The 26,173-nt window shown below is 48.4% G+C and overlaps 1 protein-coding gene across 2 annotated transcripts in view; it reads left to right on the forward strand.

Annotated features, from left to right (window-relative positions):
* Positions 1-26,173, forward strand: part of DNA2 (DNA replication helicase/nuclease 2) — a 143,625-nt gene that overhangs the window by 1,770 nt on the left and 115,682 nt on the right. For both annotated transcript variants that reach the window (XM_063961603.1, XM_063961604.1), the window contains exons 2-4: positions 16,211-16,378; positions 17,749-17,935; positions 18,764-18,909. In XM_063961603.1, coding sequence (XP_063817673.1) covers positions 16,211-16,378; positions 17,749-17,935; positions 18,764-18,909 — 501 coding nt within the window. The remainder of the gene's footprint in view (positions 1-16,210; positions 16,379-17,748; positions 17,936-18,763; positions 18,910-26,173) is intronic.

Here is a 26,173-nt window from a genome sequence, read left to right on the forward strand (position 1 = left end):
CTATCACGCTGACTGCAAACAAAAGCAATCCTGTATTGTTGACATTCCCAGGGTATGGAGGAAAAATCCACCAAGTATTTTATTATGCTACAGTTTAGTGGTTCAGCTTTTTAAGTAGTTCAGCTCTGTTGTGCATTGAGACAAAGCTTATATCCCATCATCCATTTCTGGACTAGTGGCATCAAAGGCTTTAAGAACAGGGACATTTAAAAAGTTAAAATGCCTAAAATATGCAGGTTATGGTATCACAAATGGTAATTGGCACTGCCATGTTTCCCTTGTGTATCGCAATATATTAGGTTACTATATAATGTCAATATATTTTTGTGTCCTATTCTGAGTCTCAGTGCAGTATTTGACAGCAGTGCTCCCTGGTATACAAGAGTGGTTCAATAAGTAATATAACAAGACCTCTCGTGTGTAGTGTTCTCTGTTACATTCCAGTTTCCCAGTAGGCCTGAGCAGGTAGACCACTGCTTCCCCTCACTGCCATTACCCTGCGTCTCATATCAGTCATACTGTCCCCACATCAGGTGTAAGCTGGCGGAAACGTGGTCACACATTGAGGTGCATAGTGTGATGATATGTCTGTGTCTAAAGGGCACATCAACAGCTGAAATTGTTGAGGTGTACAGTGATATCATGTCACAGAAATAGATTTGGATTTGGTGCACTGCCTTTGGTAACTACAGGACAGACGTTCAAGATGAGTACCAATATGGCCGGCCAAGCACGTCCACCGCAGGTACAGTTTGTGCCACATTGAAGGTCTGATTCCAGAGGACAGACAAATTAGTGATATTGCTGACGAACTGAAAATCTCAGTGGGTATTGTGCACGGGTGGTATTCAGTATGCCGACTGACGGGATCCCGGCGCCGGGATCCCGACAGCCGGCATACCGACACTTATTCTCCCTCGTGGGGGTCCACGACCCCCCTGGAGGGAGAATAAAATAGCGTGGTGCGCGTAGCGAGCCCGCAAGGGGCTCATTTGCGCTCGCCACACTGTTGGTAAGCCGGCGGTCGGGCTCCCGGCGCCGGTATGCTGGTCGCCGGGAGCCCAACCGCCGGCAGATCGTAGTGACCCCATTGTGCACAACATCGTTCATAAGCAACTGGGGTACAGAAAAAGTGTTAATGTTGGATACCGAAGCAACTCACAAAAGTTAACAAAACCAATAGAATGGGATTGTGTCTCATGCACTTGATGCGGTACCATGAGGAGGGAGTTAAGTTCCTGCAGCGTATTGTTATAAAAGATGAAATGTGGGTGCGTTATGTGACACCAGAGATGTAGCAAGCCTCCGTGACATGGAAACACGCATTGTCCCTACATTCAAAGAAATTCAAAACGACTCCTTCAGCAAAGAAGGGCATGGCGACTGTGTTTTGGGCCCACAAGGGCTTGCTTCTTGTTGATTTTCTCACCAAAGGAGATACTGTGAATGCTGACCGCTATTGTGACACATTGAGCCGGCTGCGGAGGGCAGTTGGTCAAAAATGACCTGGGTTGCTACGAACATTGCTGCACGATAACGCCAGGCTACACTCTGCCAACTGCATGTGTGAGTTGTTGCTGCGCTACCATTGGGAGGTACTGGATCATAATCCCTACAGCCCTGACCTAGTAATTTCATCTCTTTGGACCATTGAAGCACCTGGGTGGAAGGCGATTTGCAACAGAGAGTGAAGTTCAGCAAGCCATCATGTCCTGGCTTCAGGCGCTGGACACTGGTTTCTTCCATGCCATGATAGATCCCTTGGTGTACCGTTGGAACAAATTCTTAGACACGTATGAGAACTATATGGAAAAATGTATCTGTACCAAGGCCATACTATTGATTATATGCATATTTGTGAGTTTAATGTATACAATGAGTCACATTATTTCTCTTACGTCCTAGAGGATGCTGGGGTCCATATTAGTACCATGGGGTATAGACAGGTCCACCAGGAGCCATTGGCACTTTAAGAGTTTGAGTGTGTGGGCTGGCTCCTCCCGCTATGCCCCTCCTACCAGACTCCGTTTAGAAAATGTGCCCGGAGGAGCCAGTCACAATTAGGGGAGCTCTCCAGAGTTTCCTTAGTAAAAGTTATTTTTTAGAGTTTATTGTTTTACAGGGAGGCTGCTGGCAACAGCCTCCCGGCAGCGAGGGACTTAGGGGGGGAGCAGTGTCCGCCCTGCGTGGTCTGAGCTACTGTCTCCGCTGACTGGACACTGAGCACCAGAGGGGATAGATCGCTCCCCGCCACAGGGGATCGCTCACCCCATGAGCATGCCGCCACCCCTTTGCAGAGCTGAAGATTGTGGCGAGTGAGACACCGACCCCACCCCCCCCTAGCAAGCGGGGGGCCGGTGTGAAGATGGCGGCATCAGGGTAGGAGCGCAGTGTTAACTGCGCTTCGGGAGGCTCAGCGGTACATTGTGCCAGCGCCTGCGCCTGCACCCTACACAGCCGGTCATGGTCCCCGGATCTCAGCCAGCATCAATCCTCAGGCCAGTATAAGCCTATGAAGAGCGAAAAGACAGCGCCATTTTGGGGGCGGAGCTTCTCAGAGCGGACCCAGCAGCGTTCAGCACCATTTTCCTGCCTGCACAGCACTGTCCAGGAAAGAAGCAAGTCCCTCCACAGCAATCTCCAGCTATCTCACGGTACCAGGTGGTTGTAGAAAGAGGGGGCGGGGGAGGCTGCAAAACGGCTGTGTAACCTATTAAGGTACACAGTCCGCTCTCATAAGGGGTCTCCCTTATATGTATAAAAGCGCTGTGTGTGGGTTGGCTCTAATCTCTGTGTCTCTTGCCATTCTTGGGGAGAAACTCTGTCTGTATCCCCTGTGTTGTGTGTGGAGTGTTTGTGGTCACCAATAGCAATGTCCAGGGACTCTGTGTTATATGCTGCAGAGGATTTGTCCTCTCAAGATGATCCCATTCCATGTAATCAGGATTGCACTGATTTAGCACAGATTCCAGCAAGGGAGCCGGAATGGTTATCCTCTATCAAAAATATGATTTCTCAGATTTCATAGAGGGTTGCACAAAATGAATCTGCTACCCAGGTGCTGCAGAATATTGCAGTCTGGCCCATTTCTGGTACCTCAGGTCCCCCCGCTGTGTACTCCCATAAGCGCCCTTTAGCACAAATTATGCAGGATGACACAATACAGATTCTGACGGTGATGATGGGGTACGGGGGACAGCGTCTCTTGCTAAAGGGGTGCAGTTGATGATAGAGGCTATTAGGGATGTGTTGAATATTAATGATACACCACCTGAGCAGGTTAAGGAGGCTTACTTCACTGAGAATAAGAAAGCCTCGCTAACCTGTCCTGTGTCAAAAGAATTAAATGCTATTTTTGAAAAGGCTTGGGAAAACCCTGAGAAAAAATTCCAGATGCCTAAGAGGGTTCAGGTGGCATTTCCTTTCCCTGTTGAGGATAGGAAAAAATGGGAAAACCCGCCTATTGTTGACGCGTCAGTATCCAGACTTTCAAAAAAGGTGGTGTTGCCTGTTCCGGGATCTACCGCCTTGAAAGAGCCGGCTGATCGTAAGATTGATAATACGCTCAAATCCATGTACACGGCTTCAGGGGCTATACTGCGTCCCACTATTGCCAGTGCTTGGATTGCCAAAGCTATAGTAAAGTGGTCTGGCACCTTACTTGAAGATTTGGATACTATGGATAAGGATGATGTTAGCTTATTTTTCTGCAACATTCAGGATTCGGCGGGATTTCTGGTGGAATCCATGAAAGACGTGGGTTCCATGGCTGCAGGAATTTCTTCCATGTCTGTCTCAGCGCGGCGAGGACTGTGGCTACGTCAGTGGTCTGCCAACACAGAATCCAGAAAAAAAGTCTGGAGTCCCTACCATATACAGGTAAGGCTCTCTTTGGGGAAGCGCTAGATGCGTGGATTTCCACGGCTTCAGCGGGTAAGTCTCCTTTTCTTCCCTCAGCTGCTCCTCCTCCGAAGAAACTGTTTTCTTCACCTACATCACAGCCTTTCGGACTACGAAGCCCAGAAAGGCCAGGCCATCCAACACCTTCTTTCGGGGAGGTAGGCCCAAGTCCAAGAGACCGGCTACGGCAGGTTCCCAAGAACAGAAACCTATTTCAGGTACACCAAAGTCCTCCGCATGACGGTGGACTGCTGGTCCCGGAGGTGGGGCCGGTAGGAGCGATACTCAGGCAGTTCAGTTACGTCTGGGTGTCGTCCGGCCTGGATCCCTGGGTACAGGCTGGAGTTTCAAAATCTCCCACCTCACTGATTTTTCAAATCAGGTTTACCAGCTCTACTGGCAGACAGGACGGTCCTACAAGCCACCGTCCAGAAGTTGGTGGAGTCACAAGTCATTGTGCCTGTACCACCTCATATGCACAAAAAGGGTTACTATTCGAACCTTTTCGTGGTACCGAAACCGGATGGTTCGGTCAGGCCCATTCTGAACCTTAAGTCACTAAACCTCTTTCTGAAGGAGTTCAAGTTCAAATTGGAGTCTCTAAGAGCGGTGATATCAAGTCTGGAAGAGGGGGAATTCCTGGTATCCCTGGATATCAAGGATGCGTACCTCCACATTCCGATTTGGCTGCCGCATCAGGCGTATCTCCGCTTTGCCTTGTTGGACTGTCATTTCCAGTTCCGGGCCCTGCCATTCGGCCTCTCAACGGCACCGAGGGTATTCACCAAGGTGATGGCAGAGATAATGGTTCTCCTTCGCAGACTGGGTGAACATCATTCCATATCTGGATGATCTGGCATTAATAAATCTGGATGATAAAGGCATTGTCCAGGGAGAAACTATTGCGGTCCATTGCTCTAACGACCGATCTCCTCAGTGTCCACGGTTGGATTCTGAACCTTCCAGAATCACACTTGGAACCAACCAGGAGGTTGTCCTTTCTGGGGATGATCCTCGACACGGAAGTACAGAGGGTATTACTTCCACTGGTAAAAGCGTTGGTGATACAAACAATGGTCCGGGATGTCCTGAAGCCAGCCCGGGTGTTGGTTCATTAATGTATTCGCCTTCTGGGAAAGATGGTGGCCTCTTACGAGGCTCTCCCGTATGGAAGGTTTCATGCTCGGTCCTTCCAACTGGATCTCCTGGACAAGTGGTCAGGATCTCATCTGCACATGCACTTGAGAATTCGTCTGTCACCAAATGCCAGGATTTCGCTACTCTGGTGGCTCCAACTACCTCACCTTCTACAGGGCCGCAGGTTCAAGATTCAGGAATGGATCCTTCTAACCACGGATGCAAGTCTCCGAGGCTGGGGCGCAGTCACTCAAGGGTAGACCTTCCAAGGAAGGTGGTCAATTCTGGAAGTCGGCCTTCCGTTCAACATTCTGGAATTAAGAGCCGTATACAACGGTCTTCTTCAGGCGGCCCATCTTCTAAAAAGTCGGACAACGTAACAACAGTGGCTTACATAAACCGACAGGGCGGAACGAAGAGCAGAGCTGCCATGGCGGAGGTAACAAGAATCCTCCTTTGGGCAGAAAAACATGCGTTGGCGCTGTCAGCAATATTCATTCCGGGAGCAGACAACTGGGAAGCACACTTCCTCAGCAGACACTGGGGTATATTTACTAAGGTCCCGATTTTGACGAGATGATGTTTTTTCTTCAAAGTGTCATCTCGGGAATTTACTAAACTCAAATCACGGCAGTGATGAGGGCATTCGTATTATTTTGGAAGTCCTAGGAAAAAATTACGAATCAATACACCATCGGTCAAATACGCCAGGAATTTGGTAGAAATCGGTCATTTACTAAAAAGTGCAAATCGCAAACACTGCTGACAATAGCCAAACACTGCCGTGCTAAAATACAAATCGTGAAAAAGTGCTAAAAAAAACCAGACCTGCTTTTTTTTTTTACCGTGTTCGGATAGGCATGCACGGATCCATGAGATCCGTGCATGTTTTTCAGTGGGAAGGGGTGGGAAAGTGTTATTTTTTTAAAACAAAATTGCGTGGGGTCCCCCCTCCTAAGCCAAACCAGCCTCGGGCTCTTTGAGCCGGCCCTGGTTGAAAAAATATGGGGAAAAAAATGACAGGGGTTCCCCCATATTTAAACAACCAGCACTGGGCTCTGCGCCTGGTCCTGGTTCCAAAAATACGGGGGACAAAAAGCGTAGAAGTACCCCGTATTTCTGAAACCAGCACCGGGCTCCACTAGCCAGATACATAATGCCACAGCCGGGGGACACTTTTATATAGGGCCCTGGCATTACATACCCAACTAGTCACCCCTGGCCGGGGTACCCTGGAGGAGTGAGGACCCCTTCAATCAAGGGGTTCCCCCCCCCCTCCAGCCACCCAAGGACCAGGGGTGAAGCCCGAGGCTGTTCCCCCCCCCCCCCCCCCATCCAAGGGCTGCGGATGGGGGGCTGATAGCCTTTTTGTCAAAAAATGAATATTGTTTTTAGTAGCAGTACTACAAGTCCCAGCAAGCCTCCCCGCAAGCTGGTACTTGGAGAACCACAAGTACCAGCATGCGGTGGAAAACCGGGCCCGCTGGTACCTGTAGTAGTACTACTACTAAAAAAATACCCCAATAAAAACAGAAGACACACACCTTGAAAGTAAAAGTTTTAATACATACATCCACACCTCCATATACACATACTTACCTATGTTCACACGAGGGTCGGTCCTCTTCTCCATGTAGAATCCATGGGGTACCTGTTGAACAAATTATACTCACAAAATCCAGTGTAGATGGCTCCTCTTCTTTTCAATTTGTAATCCTGGTACTTTGCAAAATAAAAAAACGGACACCCGACCACGCACTGAAAGGGGCCCCATGTTTTCACATGGGACCCCTTTCCCCGAATGCCAGGAACCCCCCCTGACTTCTGTCTAAGAGGGTTCCATCAGCCAATCAGGGAGCGCCACGTTGTGGCACCCTCCTGATTGGCTGTGTGCTCCTGTAGTGTATGACAGGCAGCACACGGCAGTGTTACAATGTAGCGCCTATGCGCTCCATTGTAACCAATGGTGGGTACTTTGTGGTCAGCGGTTGACCGAAAGTAACCTCACCGCTGACCACAAAGTTCCCACCATTGGTTACAATGGAGCGCATAGGCGCTACATTGTAACACTGCCGTGTGCTGCCTGTCATACACTACAGGAGCACACAGCCAATCAGGAGGGTGCCACAACGTGGCGCTCCCTGATTGGCTGATGGAACCCTCTTAGACAGAAGTCAGGGGGGGTTCCTGGCATTCGGGGAAAGGGGTCCCATGTGAAAACATGGGGCCCCTTTCAGTGCGTGGTCGGGTGTCCATTTTTTTTATTTTGCAAAGTACCAGGATTACAAATTGAAAAGAAGAGGAGCCATCTACACTGGATTTTGTGAGTATAATTTTTTCAACAGGTACCCCATGGATTCTACATGGAGAAGAGGACCGACCCTCGTGTGAACATAGGTAAATATGTGTATATGGAGGTGTGGATGTATGTATTAAACTTTTACTTTCAAGGTGTGTCTCTTCTGTTTTTATTGGGGTATTTTTTTAGTAGTAGTACTACAGGTACCAGCGGTCCCGGTTTTCCACCGCATGCTGGTACTTGTGGTTCTCCAAGTACCTGCTTGCGGGGGAGGCTTGCTGGGACTTGTAGTACTGCTACTAAAAACAATATTCATTTTTTGACAAAAAGGCTATCAGCCCCCCATCCGCAGCCCTTGGATGGGGGGGAACAGCCTCGGGCTTCACCCCTGGCCCTTGGGTGGCTGGAGGGGGGGGACCCCTTGATTGAAGGGGTCCCCACTCCTCCAGGGTACCCCGGCCAGGTGTGACTAGTTGGGTATGTAATGCCAGGGCCGCAGGGACCTAGATAAAAGTGTCCCCCGGCTGTGGCATTATGTATCTGGCTAGTGGAGCCCGGTGCTGGTTTCAGAACTACGGGGGACCCCTACGCTTTTTGTCCCCCGTATTTTTGGAACCAGGACCAGGCGCAGAGCCTGGTGCTGGTTGTTTAAATATGGGGGAACCCCTGTCACTTTTCTCCCCATATTTTCTCTATCGTCCTAAGTGGATGCTGGGGTTCCTGAAAGGACCATGGGGAATAGCGGCTCCGCAGGAGACAGGGCACAAAAAAGTAAAGCTTTACTAGGTCAGGTGGTGTGCACTGGCTCCTCCCCCTATGACCCTCCTCCAGACTCCAGTTAGATTTTGTGCCCGAACGAGAAGGGTGCAATCTAGGTGGCTCTCCTAAAGAGCTGCTTAGAGAAAGTTTAGTTTAGGTTTTTTTCTTTACAGTGAGTCCTGCTGGCAACAGGATCACTGCAACGTGGGACTTAGGGGGAAAGTAGTAAACTCACCTGCATGCAGAGTGGATTTGCTGCTTGGCTACTGGACACCATTAGCTCCAGAGGGATCGAACACAGGCCCAGCCGTGGAGTCCGGTCCCGGAGCCGCGCCGCCGACCCCCTTGCAGATGCTGAAGCGTGAAGAGGTCCGGAAACCGGCGGCTGAAGACTCCTCAGTCTTCATAAGGTAGCGCACAGCACTGCAGCTGTGCGCCATTTTCCTCTCAGCACACTTCACTGGGCAGTCACTGAGGGTGCAGAGCGCTGGGGGGGGGCGCTCTGAGAGGCAAATATAAACCTTATACAAGGCTAAAAATACCTCACATATAGCCCATAGGGGCTATATGGAGATATTTAACCCCTGCCTGACTGGAAAAATAGCGGGAGAAGAACCCGCCGAAAAAGGGGCGGGGCCTATCTCCTCAGCACACGGCGCCATTTTCTGTCACAGCTCCGCTGGTCAGAACGGTTCCCAGGTCTCTCCCCTGCACTGCACTACAGAAACAGGGTAAAACAGAGAGGGGGGGCACATTAATGGCTATATATATATATATTAAAGCAGCTATAAGGGAGCACTTAATATAAGGATATCCCTTGTATATATAGCGCTTTGTGGTGTGTGCTGGCAGACTCTCCCTCTGTCTCCCCAAAAGGGCTAGTGGGTCCTGTCTTCATTAGAGCATTCCCTGTGAGTTTGCGGTGTGTGTCGGTACGTGGTGTCGACATGTATGAGGACGATATTGGTGTGGAGGCGGAGCAATTGCCAAATATGCAGATGTCACCCCCCAGGGGGTCGACACCAGAATGGATGCCTTTATTTGTGGAATTACGTGATGGTTTATCTTCCCTTAAACAGTCAGTTGAGGACATGAGGCGGCCGGACAATCAATTAATGCCTGTCCAGGCGCCTCAAACACCGTCAGGGGCTGTAAAACGCCCTTTGCCTCAGTCGGTCGACACAGACCCAGACACGGGCACTGATTCCAGTGACGACGGTAGAAATTCAAACGTATTTTCCAGTAGGGCCACACGTTATATGATTTTGGCAATGAAGGAGACGTTACATTTAGCTGATACTACAGATACCGTAAAACAGGGTATTATGTATGGTGTGAAAAAACTACAAACAGTTTTTCCTGAATCAGAAGAATTAAATGACGTGTGTGATGAAGCGTGGGTTGCTCCTGATAAAAAGTTGATAATTTCAAAAAAGTTATTGGCATTATACCCTTTCCCGCCAGAGGTTAGGGCGCGCTGGGAAACACCCCCTAAGGTGGACAAGGCGCTCACACGCTTATCCAAACAAGTGGCGTTACCCTCTCCTGAGACGGCCGCACTTAAGGATCCATCAGATAGAAAGATGGAAGTTATTCAAAAGAATATATACACACATGCAGGTGTTATACTACGACCAGCTATAGCAACTGCCTGGATGTGCAGTGCTGGAGTAGTTTGGTCAGAATCCCTGATTGAAAATATTGATACCCTAGATAGGGACAATGTTTTACTGTCGTTAGAACAAATAAAGGATGCATTTATCTATATGCGTGATGCACAGAGGGATATTTGCACACTGGCATCTCGGGTGAGTGCTATGTCCATTCCAGCCAGAAGAGCCTTATGGACACGACAGTGGACAGGCGATGCGGATTCAAAACGTCACATGGAGGTTTTGCCGTATAAAGGGGAGGAGTTATTTGGAGTTGGTCTATCAGACTTGGTGGCCACGGCTACTGCCGGGAAATCCACTTTTTTACCTCAAGTCACTCCCCAACAGAGAAAGGCACCGACCTTTCAACCGCAGCCTTTTCGCTCCTACAAAAATAAGAGAGCAAAGGGCTTGTCGTACCTGCCACGAGGCAGAGGAAGAGGGAAGAGACACCAACAGGCAGCTCCTTCCCAGGAACAGAAGCCCTCCCCGGCTCCTGCAAAAACCTCAGCATGACGCTGGGGCCTCTCAAGCGGACTCGGGGACAGTGGGGGGCCGTCTCAAAAATTACAGCGCGCAGTGGGCTCACTCGCAGGTAGACCCCTGGATCCTGCAGATAATATCTCAGGGGTACAGGTTGGAATTAGAGACGGATCCTCCTCATCGTTTCCTGAAGTCTGCCTTACCAACCGTCTCTTCCGAAAGGGAGAGGGTGTTGGAAGCCATTCACAAGCTGTACGCTCAGCAGGTGATAGTCAAAGTACCCCTATTACAACAAGAATAGGGGTATTATTCCACTCTATTTGTGGTACCGAAGCCGGATGGCTCGGTAAGGCCTATTCTAAATCTGAAGTCCTTGAACCTCTACATAAAAAAGTTCAAGTTCAAGATGGAGTCACTCAGAGCAGTGATAGCGAACCTGGAAGAAGGGGACTTTATGGTATCCTTGGACATCAAGGATGCGTATCTACACGTTCCGATTTACCCCGCACACCAGGGGTACCTCAGGTTCATTGTTCAAAACTGTCACTATCAGTTTCAGACGCTGCCGTTCGGATTGTCCACGGCGCCTCGGGTCTTTACCAAGGTAATGGCCGAGATGATGATTCTTCTTCGAAGAAAAGGCGTATTAGTTATCCCATACTTGGACGATCTCCTAATAAGGGCAAGGTCCAGAGAACAGCTGGAGACAGCTTTAGCACTATCTCAAGAGGTGCTAAGACAACACGGGTGGATTCTGAATATTCCAAAATCCCATTTAATCCCGACAACTCGTCTGCTGTTCCTAGGAATGATTCTGGACACGGTTCAGAAAAAGGTTTTCCTTCCAGAGGAAAAAGCCAAGGAGTTATCCGATCTGGTCAGGAACCTCCTAAAACCAGGAAAAGTGTCAGTACATCAATGCACAAGAGTCCTGGGAAAAATGGTGGCTTCTTACGAAGCAATTCCATTCGGCAGATTCCATGCAAGAATATTCCAAAGGGATCTGTTGGACAAATGGTCAGGGTCGCATCTGCAGATGCACCTGCGAATAACCCTGTCACCAAAGACAAGGGTGTCACTTCTGTGGTGGTTGCAGAAGGCTCACCTATTAGAAGGCCGCAGATTCGGCATTCAGGATTGGATCCTGGTGACCACGGACGCCAGCCTGAGAGGCTGGGGAGCAGTCACACAAGGAAGAAACTTCCAGGGAGTATGGACGAGTCTGGAAAAGTCTCTTCACATAAACATTCTGGAACTAAGAGCAATCTACAATGCTCTAAGCCAGGCGGAACTTCTCCTGCAAGGAAAGCCGGTGTTGATTCAGTCGGACAACATCACGGCGGTCGCCCATGTAAACAGGCAGGGCGGCACAAGAAGCAGGAGTGCAATGGCAGAAGCTGCCAAGATTCTTCGCTGGGCGGAGAATCACGTGATAGCACTGTCAGCAGTGTTCATCCCGGGCGTGGACAACTGGGAAGCAGACTTCCTCAGCAGACACGATCTTCATCCGGGAGAGTGGGGTCTACATCCAGAAGTCTTCAACATGTTAATAGACCGTTGGGAAAGACCAATTGTAGACATGATGGCGTCTCGCCTCAACAAGAAACTGGACAAATATTGCGCCAGGTCAAGAGATCCACAGGCAATAGCTGTGGACGCACTGGTAACTCCTTGGGTGTACCAGTCAGTGTATGTGTTTCCTCCTCTGCCGCTCATACCAAAGGTATTGAAGATCATACGGCAAAGAAGAGTAAGAACAATACTAGTGGTTCCGGATTGGCCGAGAAGGACTTGGTATCCGGAACTTCAAGAGATGCTCACGGACGAACCGTGGCCTCTACCTCTGAGAAGGGACCTGCTACAGCAGGGTCCCTGTCTTTTTCAAGACTTACCGCGGCTGCGTTTGACGGCATGGCGGTTGAACGCCAGATCCTAAAAGGGAAAGGCATTCCAGAAGAAGTCATTCCTACCTTGATTAAGGCACGGAAGGAAGTCACCGTGAAACATTATCACCGCATTTGGCGAAAATATGTAGCGTGGTGCGAGGATCGGAGGGTTCCGACGGAGGAATTCCAACTGGGTCGTTTCCTACATTTCCTGCAATCAGGATTATCTATGGGTCTCAAATTGGGATCCATTAAGGTTCAAATTTCGGCCCTGTCAATATTCTTCCAAAAAGAATTGGCCTCTGTCCCTGAGGTCCAGACTTTTGTCAAGGGAGTACTGCATATACAGCCTCCTGTGGTGCCTCCGGTGGCACCGTGGGATCTAAATGTAGTTTTAGATTTCCTCAAATCCCATTGGTTTGAACCATTGAAAAAGGTGGATTTGAAATATCTCACATTGAAAGTGACTATGTTACTAGCCCTGGCCTCTGCCAGGAGAGTATCTGAATTGGCGGCTTTATCTTATAAAAGTCCTTATCTAATCTTCCATTCGGATAGGGCAGAACTGCGGACTCGTCCGCATTTTCTCCCTAAAGTGGTATCAGCATTTCATCTGAACCAACCTATTGTGGTGCCTGCGGCCACTAGCGACTTGGAGGACTCCAAGTTGTTGGACGTTGTCAGAGCCTTAAAAATATACATTGCAAGGACGGCTGGAGTCAGAAAATCTGACTCGCTGTTTATATTGTATGCACCCAACAAGTTGGGCGCACCTGCTTCTAAGCAGTCGATTGCTCGTTGGATTTGTAACACAATTCAACTTGCACATTCTGTGGCAGGCCTGCCACAGCCTAAAACTGTAAAAGCCCACTCCACAAGGAAGGTGGGCTCATCTTGGGCGGCTGCCCGAGGGGTCTCGGCATTACAACTCTGCCGAGCAGCTACGTGGTCGGGGGAGAACACGTTTGTAAAATTTTACAAATTTGATACCCTGGCAAAGGAGGACCTGGAGTTCTCTCATTCGGTGCTGCAGAGTCATCCGCACTCTCCCGCCCGTTTGGGAGCTTTGGTATAATCCCCATGGTCCTTTCAGGAACCCCAGCATCCACTTAGGACGATAGAGAAAATAAGAATTTACTTACCGATAATTCTATTTCTCGGAGTCCGTAGTGGATGCTGGGCGCCCATCCCAAGTGCGGATTATCTGCAATACTTGTACATAGTTATTGTTAACTAATTCGGGTTATTGTTAAGGAGCCATCTTTAAGAGGCCCTTTCTGTTGTCATACTGTTAACTGGGTTTAGATCACAAGTTGTACGGTGTGATTGGTGTGGCTGGTATGAGTCTTACCCGGGATTCAAAATGCCTCCCTTATTGTGTATGCTCGTCCGGGCACAGTACCTAACTGGAGTCTGGAGGAGGGTCATAGGGGGAGGAGCCAGTGCACACCACCTGACCTAGTAAAGCTTTACTTTTTTGTGCCCTGTCTCCTGCGGAGCCGCTATTCCCCATGGTCCTTTCAGGAACCCCAGCATCCACTACGGACTCCGAGAAATAGAATTATCGGTAAGTAAATTCTTATTTTTTCAACCAGGGCCGGCTCAAAGAGCCCGAGGCTGGTTTGGCTTAGGAGGGGGGGACCCCACGCATTTTTAAAAAAAAGATTTTAACAATGATTTTTATTTTAATAAAGGTGCACAATGAAGCCCAGCACGGATCTCTCAGATCCGGCCGAGATTCATTGTGTTAAAGTCGGCAGTGTTTTACAAGTCACACGTAAAACACTGCAAAAAAAAACGAGTGACATTGACATCGGTAAATACGAAAATGCAGAATACGACAGCTTAGTAAATTAGTCGTAATAAATTCAAAAAGTTGCAACTTTACACTTTCGATGTCATTCGTGATCGAACTTTAACCTCAGTCGGGAAAATACGATTTTTAGTAAATATACCCCACTATCTCCATCCGGGGGAGTGGGGTCTCCATCCGGAGGTGTTCAAAGACATAATAGACCTTTAGGGATTACCCCAAGTAGACATGATGGCCTCTCGACTCAACAAGAAGCTTCGGCATTATTGTTCCAGGTCGAGGGACCCACAGGCAGTGGCAGTGGATGCCCTGGTGTCTCCGTGGGTGTTCCAGTCGGTGTACATGTTTCCACCACTCCCACTCATCCCAAGAATCCTAAAGCTCATAAGGAGAACAAGGGTTCAAGCGATCCTCATTGCTCCAGACTGGCCGAGAAGGGCTTGGTACGCGGACCTTCTGGACCTACTACAAGAAAAGCCAAGGCCCCTTCCTCTTCGAGAGGACCTGCTGCAGCAGGGGCCGTTCGTCTATCAGGACTTACTACGGCTACGTTTGACAGCATGGAGGTTGAACACCTGGTACTAGCTCGGAAGGGCATCCCGAACAAAGTTAGTCTTACCCTCATACAGGCTAGGAAAAAAGTAACGTCTAAACATTGCCATCGTATTTGGAAAAAATGTGTCTTGGTGTGAGTCCAAGAGGTTTCCTACGGTGGAGTTTCAACTGGGACAGTTTCTCCTCTTCCTGCAGGCAGGAGTGGATATGGGCCTGAGCTTGGGATCTGTGAAGGTCCAGATTTCGTCCCTATCCATTTTCTTCCAGAAACAATTGGCTGCAGTCCCTGAGGTTCAAACCTTTTTGAAGGGAGTTCTGTACATCCAGCCTCCCTTTGTACCGCCCACGGCGCCATGAGATCTTAACGTGGTGTTGCAGTTTCTCCAGTCTGACTGGTTTGAGCCTCTGCAAGAGGTAGAGGTCAAGTTTCTTGCGTGGAAGGCTGTCACTTTGTTGGCCTTAGCTTCTGCTAGACGTGTGTCGGAGCTGGGGGATTTGTCTTGTAAGAGCCCCTACTTTATCTTCCATGAAGATAGAGCTGAGCTTCAGACACGTCAGCAGTTTCTTCTGAAGGTTGTGTCGGCATTTCATATCAGCCAACCTATTGTGGTGCCAGTTGCTACTGACTCCTCAATTTCATCTAAGTCCTTAGATGTGGTAAGGGCTCTGAAGATCTATGTGAAGAGGACTGCTCGTCACAGAAAATCAGACTCTTTTTGTCCTATATGATCCCAAGAAAATTGGGTGTCCTGCTTCTAAGCAGACTATCTCTCGCTGGATCAGGTTCACTATCCAGCATGCATATTCTACGACGGGATTGCCCTGTCCTAAGTCTGTTAAGGCCCACTCTACTCGTAAGGTGGGGTCTTCCTGGGCGGATGCCCGGGATGTTTCGGCATTACAAGTTTGCTGAGCAGCAACTTGGTCTGGGTCGAACACGTTTGCAAAGTTCTACAAATTCGATACTTTGGCCTCTGATTATCTGAAGAAGTTCAGTCAATCAGTTTTGCAGGAGTCTCCGCGCTCTCCCTCCCGTTCTGGGAGCTTTGGTACATCCCCATGGTACTAATGCATCCACTAGGACGTAAGAGAAAATAGGATTTTAATTACCTACCGGTAAATCCTTTTCTCGTAGTCCGTAGAGGATGCTTGGCGCCCACCCAGCGCTTTGTTTTCCTATAGTTATCTGGTTCAGTACAACTGTTATTAGTTATGTACAGCATTACTTGGTAAGTAATGTTTCAGCTGTTGCTGAAGTTTTTTCAAGCTGGTTAGCTTAATGTGCCTTGTATGTGTGAGCTGGTATGAATCTCGCCGCTACCTGTGTATAATCATTCTCTCGAAGATGTCCGTCTCCTCGGGCACAGTTTCTAGACTGAGTCTGGTAGGAGGGGCATAGAGGGAGGAGCCAGCCCACACTCTCAAACTCTTAAATTGCCAATGGCTCCTGGTGGACCCGTCTATACCCCATGGTACCAATATGGACCCAGCATCCTCTACGGACTAGGAGAAAAGGATTTACCGGTAAGTAATTCAAAAATCCTATTTTATTGAACCGGCATTGCATTTTGCATCACAGAGACAAATTGTACAAAAATAAGCCATTCCAAGAAAAGTTACATTTTAGTTATATTGCGTATAAAATCATAGTTTAGAAATTGAGCTGTATAGTGATAAATGTGTATAATCCAGCTGTACACTTTATAGATTTATTCTGTCCTTTCAGACCTCCCAAGAAAATAATCCCCAGGACTAAACTGTGCAGAGGTCTATACAATAGATACTGCGTTCTGGATGTGAGAGAGGTACATTGTCCCAAAGAGGAGAAACATCTCACTATTACAGCTTCACAGGAGGGGGACGATACAGAGCTCTGTGTTCTCAAAGATGATTGGTAAATAAACAAACTGGTTTGTGTATATGAAAGTCATCTTGTGCAGCCAGAAGTTTGGTTTTGTATCCGTTTGTGATGGTATTCTGCTCTTTGTTACTTTTGCTCTTTCACTGTTCAGTGTCTCACAAAAAAGTATGTGTGCTTGGATTATGGAGAGTATTATGTAATTCTAGCCAGCCTCAATGAAGTTGTTGATTTGCCTGTGTAAACAGTAACTGTCCTAAATCTGCATTAACATCTGGAGGTTTGTAATTCAGCTGTAATAAAAAAAAAATGTCTTGCACACTTAGAAAATGACTGGCTTAGTTGGCACTAGGGAGGCCAATCCTGGGCGTTTTTTTTTCAATCCTGGGTATCGGGATTAAAAAAAGGTCAATCCTGAGAATGGGTTGAAGACACGCCTACCCCAGCTCAGCCCACACAAGTACCATTGTGGGTGGGAGCCGGGCTAGCGGGCGGTGCGCAGCGTGACCTCAGACATCATGTCACGCTCACAGTACACACTGCGGGGGGCAGGGGGAGCCAGTAGGAGGGAGCCGGGCAGCGTCTGAGCCTCCTGAGGGATGCCCAACACTGCCCGGCATTAAAAATAAATAAAAATAATGCTGCATGTAAATCCCGCAATCCCTGGGATTGGCGCTTCCAATCCCGGGATTGAATCCTGTCAATCCCGGTATTGGGCTCCCTAGTTGGCACATATGTATGTAGCTGTAAGTATAAATTGTAAACTGTCACGTGTGATGCCCTCTTCTCTTATGTGTTGCTTTTGTGGGTATGATGACTGTGTATACATATGGATTGTGTCCTCCCGGAGGCGGCAATAACACCTGTATAGGCATCATTCAAACCTATAAAAATACAAGCAAGCTCCTGTTGCTGTATTTTGGGGCTGCCAGACAGGGTACGTCCTACCAAGCCCCCAATTTCTAACAGGCCATGTTTTTTTTTTTCTGTTTTTTTTTTTCCCCCAGACTCGACGGACAGCCACTGTTTGGCCTGGTTCCTGGTGGCTGGCCAGCATCCCTACTGCACTCAGGGCTCCATCCCTTTCCTCACCACCCTTGCCCCTCCATAAACAGTGTCTAGCAGGGCAAGAAAAGTCCAAAGTAGTAGAAGAAAAGTTCTTGAGAGAGAGATATATATATATATATATATATATATATATATATATATATATATATATATATATATATATATATATATAATCTCTATATATCGTGTGTATATATACTTTGTAAGGCGCTGCAGACCTTGGGGCATACTGTAAACAAAGTATAATAGTGAAAAATAAGCACTTTGCTCGTGTACTTAATGTTCACTTATTCTTCATGACCTACTTAAATTTAGAAATAATATCTGTCTCCATACAGGGTTGGTCTTCATGTCAAGCCTGGAGATATCATACACTTGGAGGGTAATTGTGCACTGCAGAATACGTGGACTATAGACCAGGATTCTGGATATCTTATTTTGTACCCTGATCACCTCATATCTGGTACCAGTATAGCAAATAGTATTCGATGCATGCGGAGGTCGGTTCTAAGTGAGAAATTCAAGGTTGGTTCTGTTATTTGTTGCAAATCAACATAGCCTATACAAAAACTGCAAATAATCCACAAATTAAACTAACAATTATTAGAAAAAAGCCAATCCTGTTTTGCATTACTATATAGGGGTCTATTAAATTGAAGTCGGAACTGCTGTTTAGTTGGAAAGACGGCAGTTTCAGACTTTTTTTTAAGGTCAAAACATGATTCGAACTATTCAATGGTATTGCCGTTTTTCCGACTTGTCGGAAAACACGTTGATTGGCGGATTAGCCGCATATCCATGTGTTGTTTTGTTGGATTTGCGGCCAAATCCGACAGGTTTTAGTCCCGTTTTTGACAGTCAATCCGACTTTAAAAAAAGTCGAATTGGCATTGTCGAAAACGGGCAAAACCAGTCGGAGAGGATCCAACATGCATTGAATAGACCCCATAGATGGTATTGTTACATTAGTTGATATTTGTGTGTACTTAAAAAAAATAAAATAAAAAATAAATTGCTATAGCTACGAAGAAGTTACAAAATAATCCTTGCATATTTGGTTAATTGAAAGAAAACTGGTATACAGCTCAAATCACACTATGTAAGTTACCATATCTGAAATGGAAGAATAATAAGACACAAGCACAGAAAATCCTAAATCGGATCTCTAGAACAGAGAGAAGTAACTGAAAAGGATGACTGTTCGTTTTCATGAGGATAATGTTTTTTTCAGACATTGTTGACCTTTAATAAACCCTAAAGTTAAAATTTCTCGTATATGGAGCTGTTGAAATAATATTGACTCCCAAAATGAATGTTTCCAAAATGTCATTGTCCTATATTCGCTGCTTCTAGGTTTGCGATAAAGGAACGCGGCAAATGCTGATTGGTACAATGTTACATGACATTTTCCAAAAAGCAACAACGTGCGGGTTTGGTAGTGATGTTTTGCAAAACCTAGCCCTCCAGACTGTACACGGACCAAAGTATCTGAAAGAAATGTAAGTATTCTATAACAAGTCACGTTGTTTGTTAAATGCACAGTCGCCCAGAGTTTCTTTTGGGAGATATTACTAAATTGTTTTTATCCCGCTAGAGAGCCAGTAGATTAGTAACTGTTAATATTTGGTTACTTCTGCATAAAAGGTAAGAATTGTAGGATGGAGCGCTTCCTTTGTTATGGCTTTGCTTCTGCTCAGTTGTCAAAATTGGACATTTCACATCGAGATAGACTGTACTTGGGTCAGATATGTGCTATCTTCAGGCTCTGCTAATATTACTCTTATTAGCATTTATTTATAGGGCTTTATACAGTTCTGCAGGACCATACAGAGCGATCATACACCAGAGTAAGCAAAACAACAAATTAACATGATCAGCATACATATTGCACGTGTTTGCATATTTATATGCATATACCTATCTGCTTATTACGTGCGCTTACAGTGCATCTGGAAAGTATTCACAGCGCTTCACTTTCTATTACGTCCTAGAGGATGCTGGGGTCCACATTAGTACCATGCGGTATAGATGGGTCCACCAGGAGCCATTGGCAATTTAAGAGTTTGAAAGTGTGGGCTGGCTCATCCCTCTATGCCCCTCCTACAAGACTCAGTTTAGAAAATGTGCCCAGAGGAGCCGGTCACAGGTAGGGGAGCTCTACTGAGTTTTCCTAGAAAAGTTATTATTTTACAGGGAGGCTTCTGGCAACAGCCTCCCTGCAGCGTGGTACTGAGGGGGGGGGGGGGGGGGGGGAGCAGTGTCCGCCCTGCGGGGTCTGAGCCACTGTCTCTGCTGACTGGACACTGAGCTCCAGAGGGGGTCTGAACGCTCTCCGCCACAGGGGAGACTCCACCAGCTTGCAGAGCTGAAGAATCGGTGGAGAGTGAGACACGGACCCCCCCCCCCTAGCAAGCGGGGGATCGGTGTGAAGATGGCGGCACAGGGTAAGAGCGCAGTATTAACTGCGCCCCGGGGATGGCTCAGCGGTACATGGTGTGGCGCTGTGAGGGGCGCCCTGAGCCAGCGCAGACACCCTACACTGCTCCAGAAGCCTGTCGGGGTCCCCGGATCTCAGCCAGCACTAATTCCTCAGGCCAATATAATCCATGAAGAGCAGGAAGACCGCGCCATTAAGGGGGCGGAGCTTCTCAGAGCGGGACCAGCAGCGTTTCAGCGCCATTTTTGCTGCCTGCACAGCGCTGAGAAGTATAATCAGGTCCCTCCACAGCACCTCCAGCTATCTGTAAACGGTACCAGGGGGTTGTAGAAGGGAGCGGTGGCTGTAATACGACTGTGTCCTATTAAGGTGCACAGTCAGCGCTTACAAGGGGTCTCCCTTTGGTAAAAGCGCTGTGTGCGCGTTGGCTCCAATCTCTGTGTCTCTCTTGCCATTCTTGGGAGGCAAACTCTGTCTGCCCCCACCTGTGTGTGTGTGTGTATAGTGTGTTTGGGGGTCTCCTTTAGCTAGGTCCAGGGACACTGTGTCATATGCTGCAGAGGATTTGTCCTCCCACGATGATCCCATTCCATGTAATCAGGATAGCACTGGTTTAGAACAGATACCAGCAAGGGAGCCTGAGTGGTTTTCCTCTATCAAGTCTTGGATTTCTCGGATTTCTGACAGGGTGGCAAGTAATAAATCTGCAACCCAGGTATTACAGAGCTCTATGGCAGTTTGGCCGGTTTCTGGTACCTCAGGACGCTCCGCTATATACTCCCATAAGCGTGCGCTTGTGCATGTCACACAAGACGACACGGATACCAATTCTGACACCACAGACTGTGATGGGGATGTGTTGCTGGGGTCCGCATCTCTTGCAAAGGGAGTGCAATTGTTAATAGAGGCTATCAGGGATGTGTTGAATGTTAATGATACCACACCTGAGCAGGTTGAGGAGGCCTTTTTCACTGGGAAAAAAAAAAAAGCCTCGCTAACCTTCCCTGCGTCAAAGGAATTGAATGCTATATTTGAGAGAGCATGGGAAAACCCTGAGAAAAAATTCCTGGTCCCTAAAAGGGTCCAGGTGGCGTTTCCTTTCCCTGAGGAGGACAGGAAAAAATAGGAAAACCCGCCGATTTGTTGACGCATCTGTGTCCAAACTCTCAAGGAAGGTAGTTTTGCCTGTTCCAGGATCTACCGCCTTAACGGAGCCGGCTGATAGAAAAATTGATAACATACTTAAATCAATGTACACTGCTTCAGGGGCCATATTACGTCCCACTATTGCTACTGCATGGATTGCAAAGGCAGTAGTTAAGTGGTCGGCTACCTTACTTGAGGATTTGGATACGATGGATAGGGATGATGTTGCATTATATTTACGCAACATACATGATTCAGCAGGTTTTATGGTAGAATCCAACTAAGACCTGGGTTCCATGGCTGCGGGAATCTCTTCCATGTCTGTTTCAGCTCGTCGGGGACTGTGGCTGCGCCAGTGGTCGGCTGACGCGGAACCAGGAAAAGTGTGGAGTCTGTACCCTATACAGGTCAGGCTCTCTTTGGGGAAGCTCTAGATGCGTGGATATCCACCGCTACAGCGGGTAAGTCTCTGTTTCTTCCCTCAGCAGCACCTGCTCCGAAGAAATCTTTCTCTCCAGCTGCAACGCAGTCCTTCTGGCCTTTCTAGGCTTGTTAGGCCAAAACACCCAATACCTTCTTTAGGGGAGGTCGGGTTAAGTCCAAGAAACCTGCCTCTGCAGGTTCCCAGGAACAAAAGCCTACTTCGGGTACGCTTAAGTCCTCCGCATGACGGTGGACTGCACGCCCCGGTGGTTGGGCCAGTGGGAGCGAGACTCTGACACTTCAGTCATGTCTGGGTATCGTCCGGCCTGGATCCCTGGGTGATAGATATTGTGTCTCAGGGATACAGGCTGGAATTTCAAAGTCTCCCTACTCCTCGCTTTTTCAAATCAGGCTTACCAACTCTGTTGGAGGACAGCACAGTACTACAAGACGCTGTCCAAAAGGTGGTGGAGGCAAAGGTCATTGTGCCAGTGCCACCTCACATGCTGACCAAAGGTTACTATTCGAACCTTTTCGTGGTACCGAAACCGGATGGTTTGGTCAGGCCCATTCTGAACCTAAAATCACTGAACCCCTTTCTAAAGGAGTTCAAGTTCAGGATGGAGTCTCTCAGGGCGGTGATATCAGGTCTGGAAGAGGGGGAATTCCTGGTATCCCTGGATATCAAAGATGTGTACCTCCACATTCCGATATGGCTGCCGCATCAGGTTTATCTCCGTTTCGCATTGCTGGACTGTCCTTTCCAGTTCCAGGCTCTGCCATAAGGCCTCTCCACAGCACCAAGGGTGTTTACCAAGGTGATGGCAGAAATGATGGTTCTCCTCCGCAAACAAGGGGTGAACATCATTCCGTATCTGGACGATCTGCTGATAAAGGCATCGTCCAAGGAGAAGCTGCTGCAGTCCATTGTTCTCACAACACGCCTCCTCAGGAGTCATGGTTGGATTCTGAACCTTCCAAAGTCACATTTGGAACCAACCCAGAGGTTGTCCTTTCTGGGAATGATCCTGGACACAGAAGTGCAGAAGGTGTTTCTTCTGCAGGAAAAGGCGTTTGTGATCGAAACTATGGTCCGGGATGTCCTGAAGCCATCCCGGGTGTCTGTTCATCAATGCATTCGCCTGTTGGGAAAGATGGTGGCCTCCTACGAGGCTCTCCAGTACGGGAGGGTTCACGCTCGGACCTTCCAACTGGATCTCCTGGACAAGTGGTCGGGATCTCATCTCCACATGCTCCAGAGAATTCGTCTGTCGCAGAGGGCCAGGATTTCGCTCCTCTGGTGGTTGCAATTACCTCACCTTCTGGAGGGCTGCAGGTTTGGAATTCAGGAATGGGTCCTTCTAACCACGGATGCGAGCCTTCAGAGCCGGGGAACAGTCACTCAAGGAGTAACCTTCCAAGGACGGTGGTCAAGCCTGGAAGCCGGCCTGCCCATCAACATCCTGGAACTAAGAGCCGTCTACAACGGTCTCTTAAGTTCTCTTCTAAGAAACCGGGCCATTCAAGTGCAGTCTGACAACGTAATAACAGTGGCTTACATAAACCGACAAGGTGGAACGAAGAGCAGAGCGGCAATGTCAGAGGTGACAAGAATACTCCTCTGGACAGAAAAACACGCGTTGGCGCTGTCGGCTATCTTCATTCCAGGAGTAGACAACTGGGAAGCAGACTTCCTCAGCAGACACGATCTCCATCCAGTGGAGTGGGGTTTCCAGCCGGAGGTTTTCAAGGAAATAACAGACCTTTGGGGATTACCCCAAATAGACATGATGGCCTCTCGTCTCAACAAGAAGCTTCGGGCGTTATTGTTCCAGGTCGAGGGACCCACAGGCAGTGGCAGTGGACGCCCTGGTGTCTCCGTGGGTGTTCCTGTCGGTGTACGTGTTTCCACCACTCCCACTCATCCCAAGAATCTTAAAGCTCATAAGGAGAACAAGGGTTCAATCGATCCTCATTGCCCCAGACTGGCCAAGAAGGGCTTGGTACGCGGACCTTCTGAATCTACTGCAAGAAGAACCAAGGCCTCTTCCTCTTCGGGAGGACCTGCTGCAGCAGGGGCCGTTCGCCTATCAAGACTTACCGCAGCTACGTTTGACGGCATGGAAGTTGAGCGCTCGGAAGGGCATTCTGAAGAAGGTCATTCCTACCCTCATACAGGCTAGGGAAGGGGTAACGTCTAAACATTACCATCGTATTTGGAAGAAATATGTCTCTTGGTGTGAATCCAAGAAGTTTCCTACGGTGGAGTTTCAACTCGGACGTTTTCTCCTCTTCCTGCAAGCAGGTGTGGATATGGGCCTGAGGTTAGGATCTGTGAAGGTCCAGATTTCGGCCCTATCCATTTGCTTTCAGAAACAATTGGCTGCCCTCCCTGAGGTTCAGACTTTTTTGAAGGGAGTTCTGCACATCCAACCTCCCTTTGTACCGCCTACGGCTCCATGGGATCTTAACGTGGTGTTGCAGTTTCTCCAGTGTGACCTGGTTTGAGCCTCTGCAAGAGGTAGAGGTCAAGTTTCTTGCGTGGAAGGCTGTCACTTTGTTGGCCTTAGCTTCGGCTAGACGTGTATCGAAGTTGGGGGCTTTGTTTTGTAAGAGCCCCTACTTGATCTTCCATGAAGATAGAGCTGAGCTCCGGACACGTCAGGAGTTTCTTCCGAAGGTTGTGTCGGCATTTCATATCAACCAACCTATTGTGGTGCCAGTTGCTACTGACTCCTCAATTTCATCTAAGTCCTTAGATGTGGTAAGGGCTCTGAAGATTTATGTGAAGCGGACTGCTCGTCACAGAAAATCGGACTCTTTTTGTCCTACATGATCCCAAGAAAATTGGGTGTCCTTCTTCTAAGCAGACTATCTCTCGCTGGATCAGGTTCACTATCCAGCATGCGTATTCTACGGCGGGATTGCCCTGTCCTAAGTCTGTTAAGGCCCACTCTACTCGCAAGGTGGGGTCTTCCTGGGCGGCTGCCCGGGGTGTCTCGGCATTACAACTTTGCCGAGCAGCGGCTTGGTTTGGGTCCAACACGTTTGCAAAGTTCTACAAGTTCGATACTTTGGCCTCTGACTGAACTTCAGATCATCAATCAGTTGTGCAGGAGCCTCCGCGCTCTCCCTCCCGTTCTGGGAGCTTTGGTACATCCCCATGGTACTAATGTGGACCCCAGCATCCTCTAGGACGTAAGAGACAATAGGATTTTAATTACCTACCGATAAATCCTTTTTCTCCTAGTCCGTAGTCTGTAGACCTACCGAAACCGGAATGTTCAGTAAGACCGATTTATGAACCTCAAATCATTGAACCCGTACTTACGAGTGTTTATATATATATATATATATACATATATATATATATATATATATATATATATATATATATATATATATATATATATATATAGCTAGATAGATAAAGAGATATATATATATATATAATTAGCACTGGTCTGGACGGGAAGGGGGCAGAGAGGTGGCGGTGGGAGGGGGGGGGACACTAGGCTGTAGAACGGGGTACACTGGATTGAATGAGGGGGCACTGTGACTGGACTGGATGGGGTTGGGGTTCTTGCTGAGGGGCACTGAGATGTTGCTGGATGGGGGGAGGTAAGACAATGGGCAGTCAGGGTGGTAGATACTGGGATGAGGGAGTTAGTGAGATGGTAAGTGGCACTCTGAATAGGGAGTCGCTGGGCAGAGTGGGAAGGGGGTATTACCCGGTAATGAGATAGGGGTGTGAGGGGGGCGGATCATTGTGTCTGGAGTGACTGGGGGGTTCTAGATGGGAGGGCAGTGAGATGGGCACAGTGGCCTGGTTGGGAAGGGGAAACACTGGGTTGGCAGTATGGAAGACACTCGGTTGGAGGACACTGGGCTGGAGAAGAGGTAGACACTGTGAAGGAAGCTCTGGCTTGCTGCTGTTCTGTTTGTCTGGCCCCGCACACACATAGTAGCCCTTCCCCAGTGTCCCTGCATCGTACCAGCATCCTCTGGCGTTCTCGGTCCCCAGCTCAATCACCCCTGTAGTGCCAGCTCAGTGCAGGGATCTGTCCTCCGGTGGCGGTTCCGGTTCGCTCCATCACTCCACCGGTTTATCGGTCACCCGGTAACGGCATTGACAGCTCCGACACTTCTCCTGTCTTCTGACTCCTTGCTCCGCAGAGCCCCACCACTCCCATAGACTAGTTTAGCCAGGGAGCTGGTGACACACTCCGAATCAACCCCAGCATGCGAATCAGAATGCAGGAGGCGGAGCTGGGCTGATCGATCATAGCTGTTATGGGGAGGGCTGACAGTGATTTCACCTGCTCCAGGTCCCGCACGGCCACACTGCCCTGGTGATCTCGCCGGGTACTGGGGACTCCAGTGAGCTATTACCTGGCACTGTGCACACATCGCTGCCCCGAGTCCATCACTCTACCCTGGCTACAACACCCCCTCACTTCCAGCAGTATTGGTACTCGCCCACGTGATCCTCATCCATTTGCGCCAGAGCGTCCTACATTTAACAGGCAGCCAGTCCCAACGAAGAGCGTCCCCGGGGACGCGCCCGTTCTTAAAAGGTGAGTCCCCAGTACTCATTGTGAGGTAAAATACGCGCTATAGCTTGTTTTTGCGATCACTGCATAGGTGAAATGTTTATAGAAGATGCTTAACACTACTTCTGTGTGGATTACTGTTGGGCAGCAGAATATAGTTCCCAGTATGTGCTGCTATGACCTTCGCAAAAAGTTCTCAGTGGT

The sequence above is a fragment of the Pseudophryne corroboree genome, chromosome 3 (genome assembly GCF_028390025.1).
Source record: "Pseudophryne corroboree isolate aPseCor3 chromosome 3, aPseCor3.hap2, whole genome shotgun sequence".
In the NCBI taxonomy this organism is placed as follows: Eukaryota; Metazoa; Chordata; class Amphibia; order Anura; family Myobatrachidae; genus Pseudophryne; species Pseudophryne corroboree.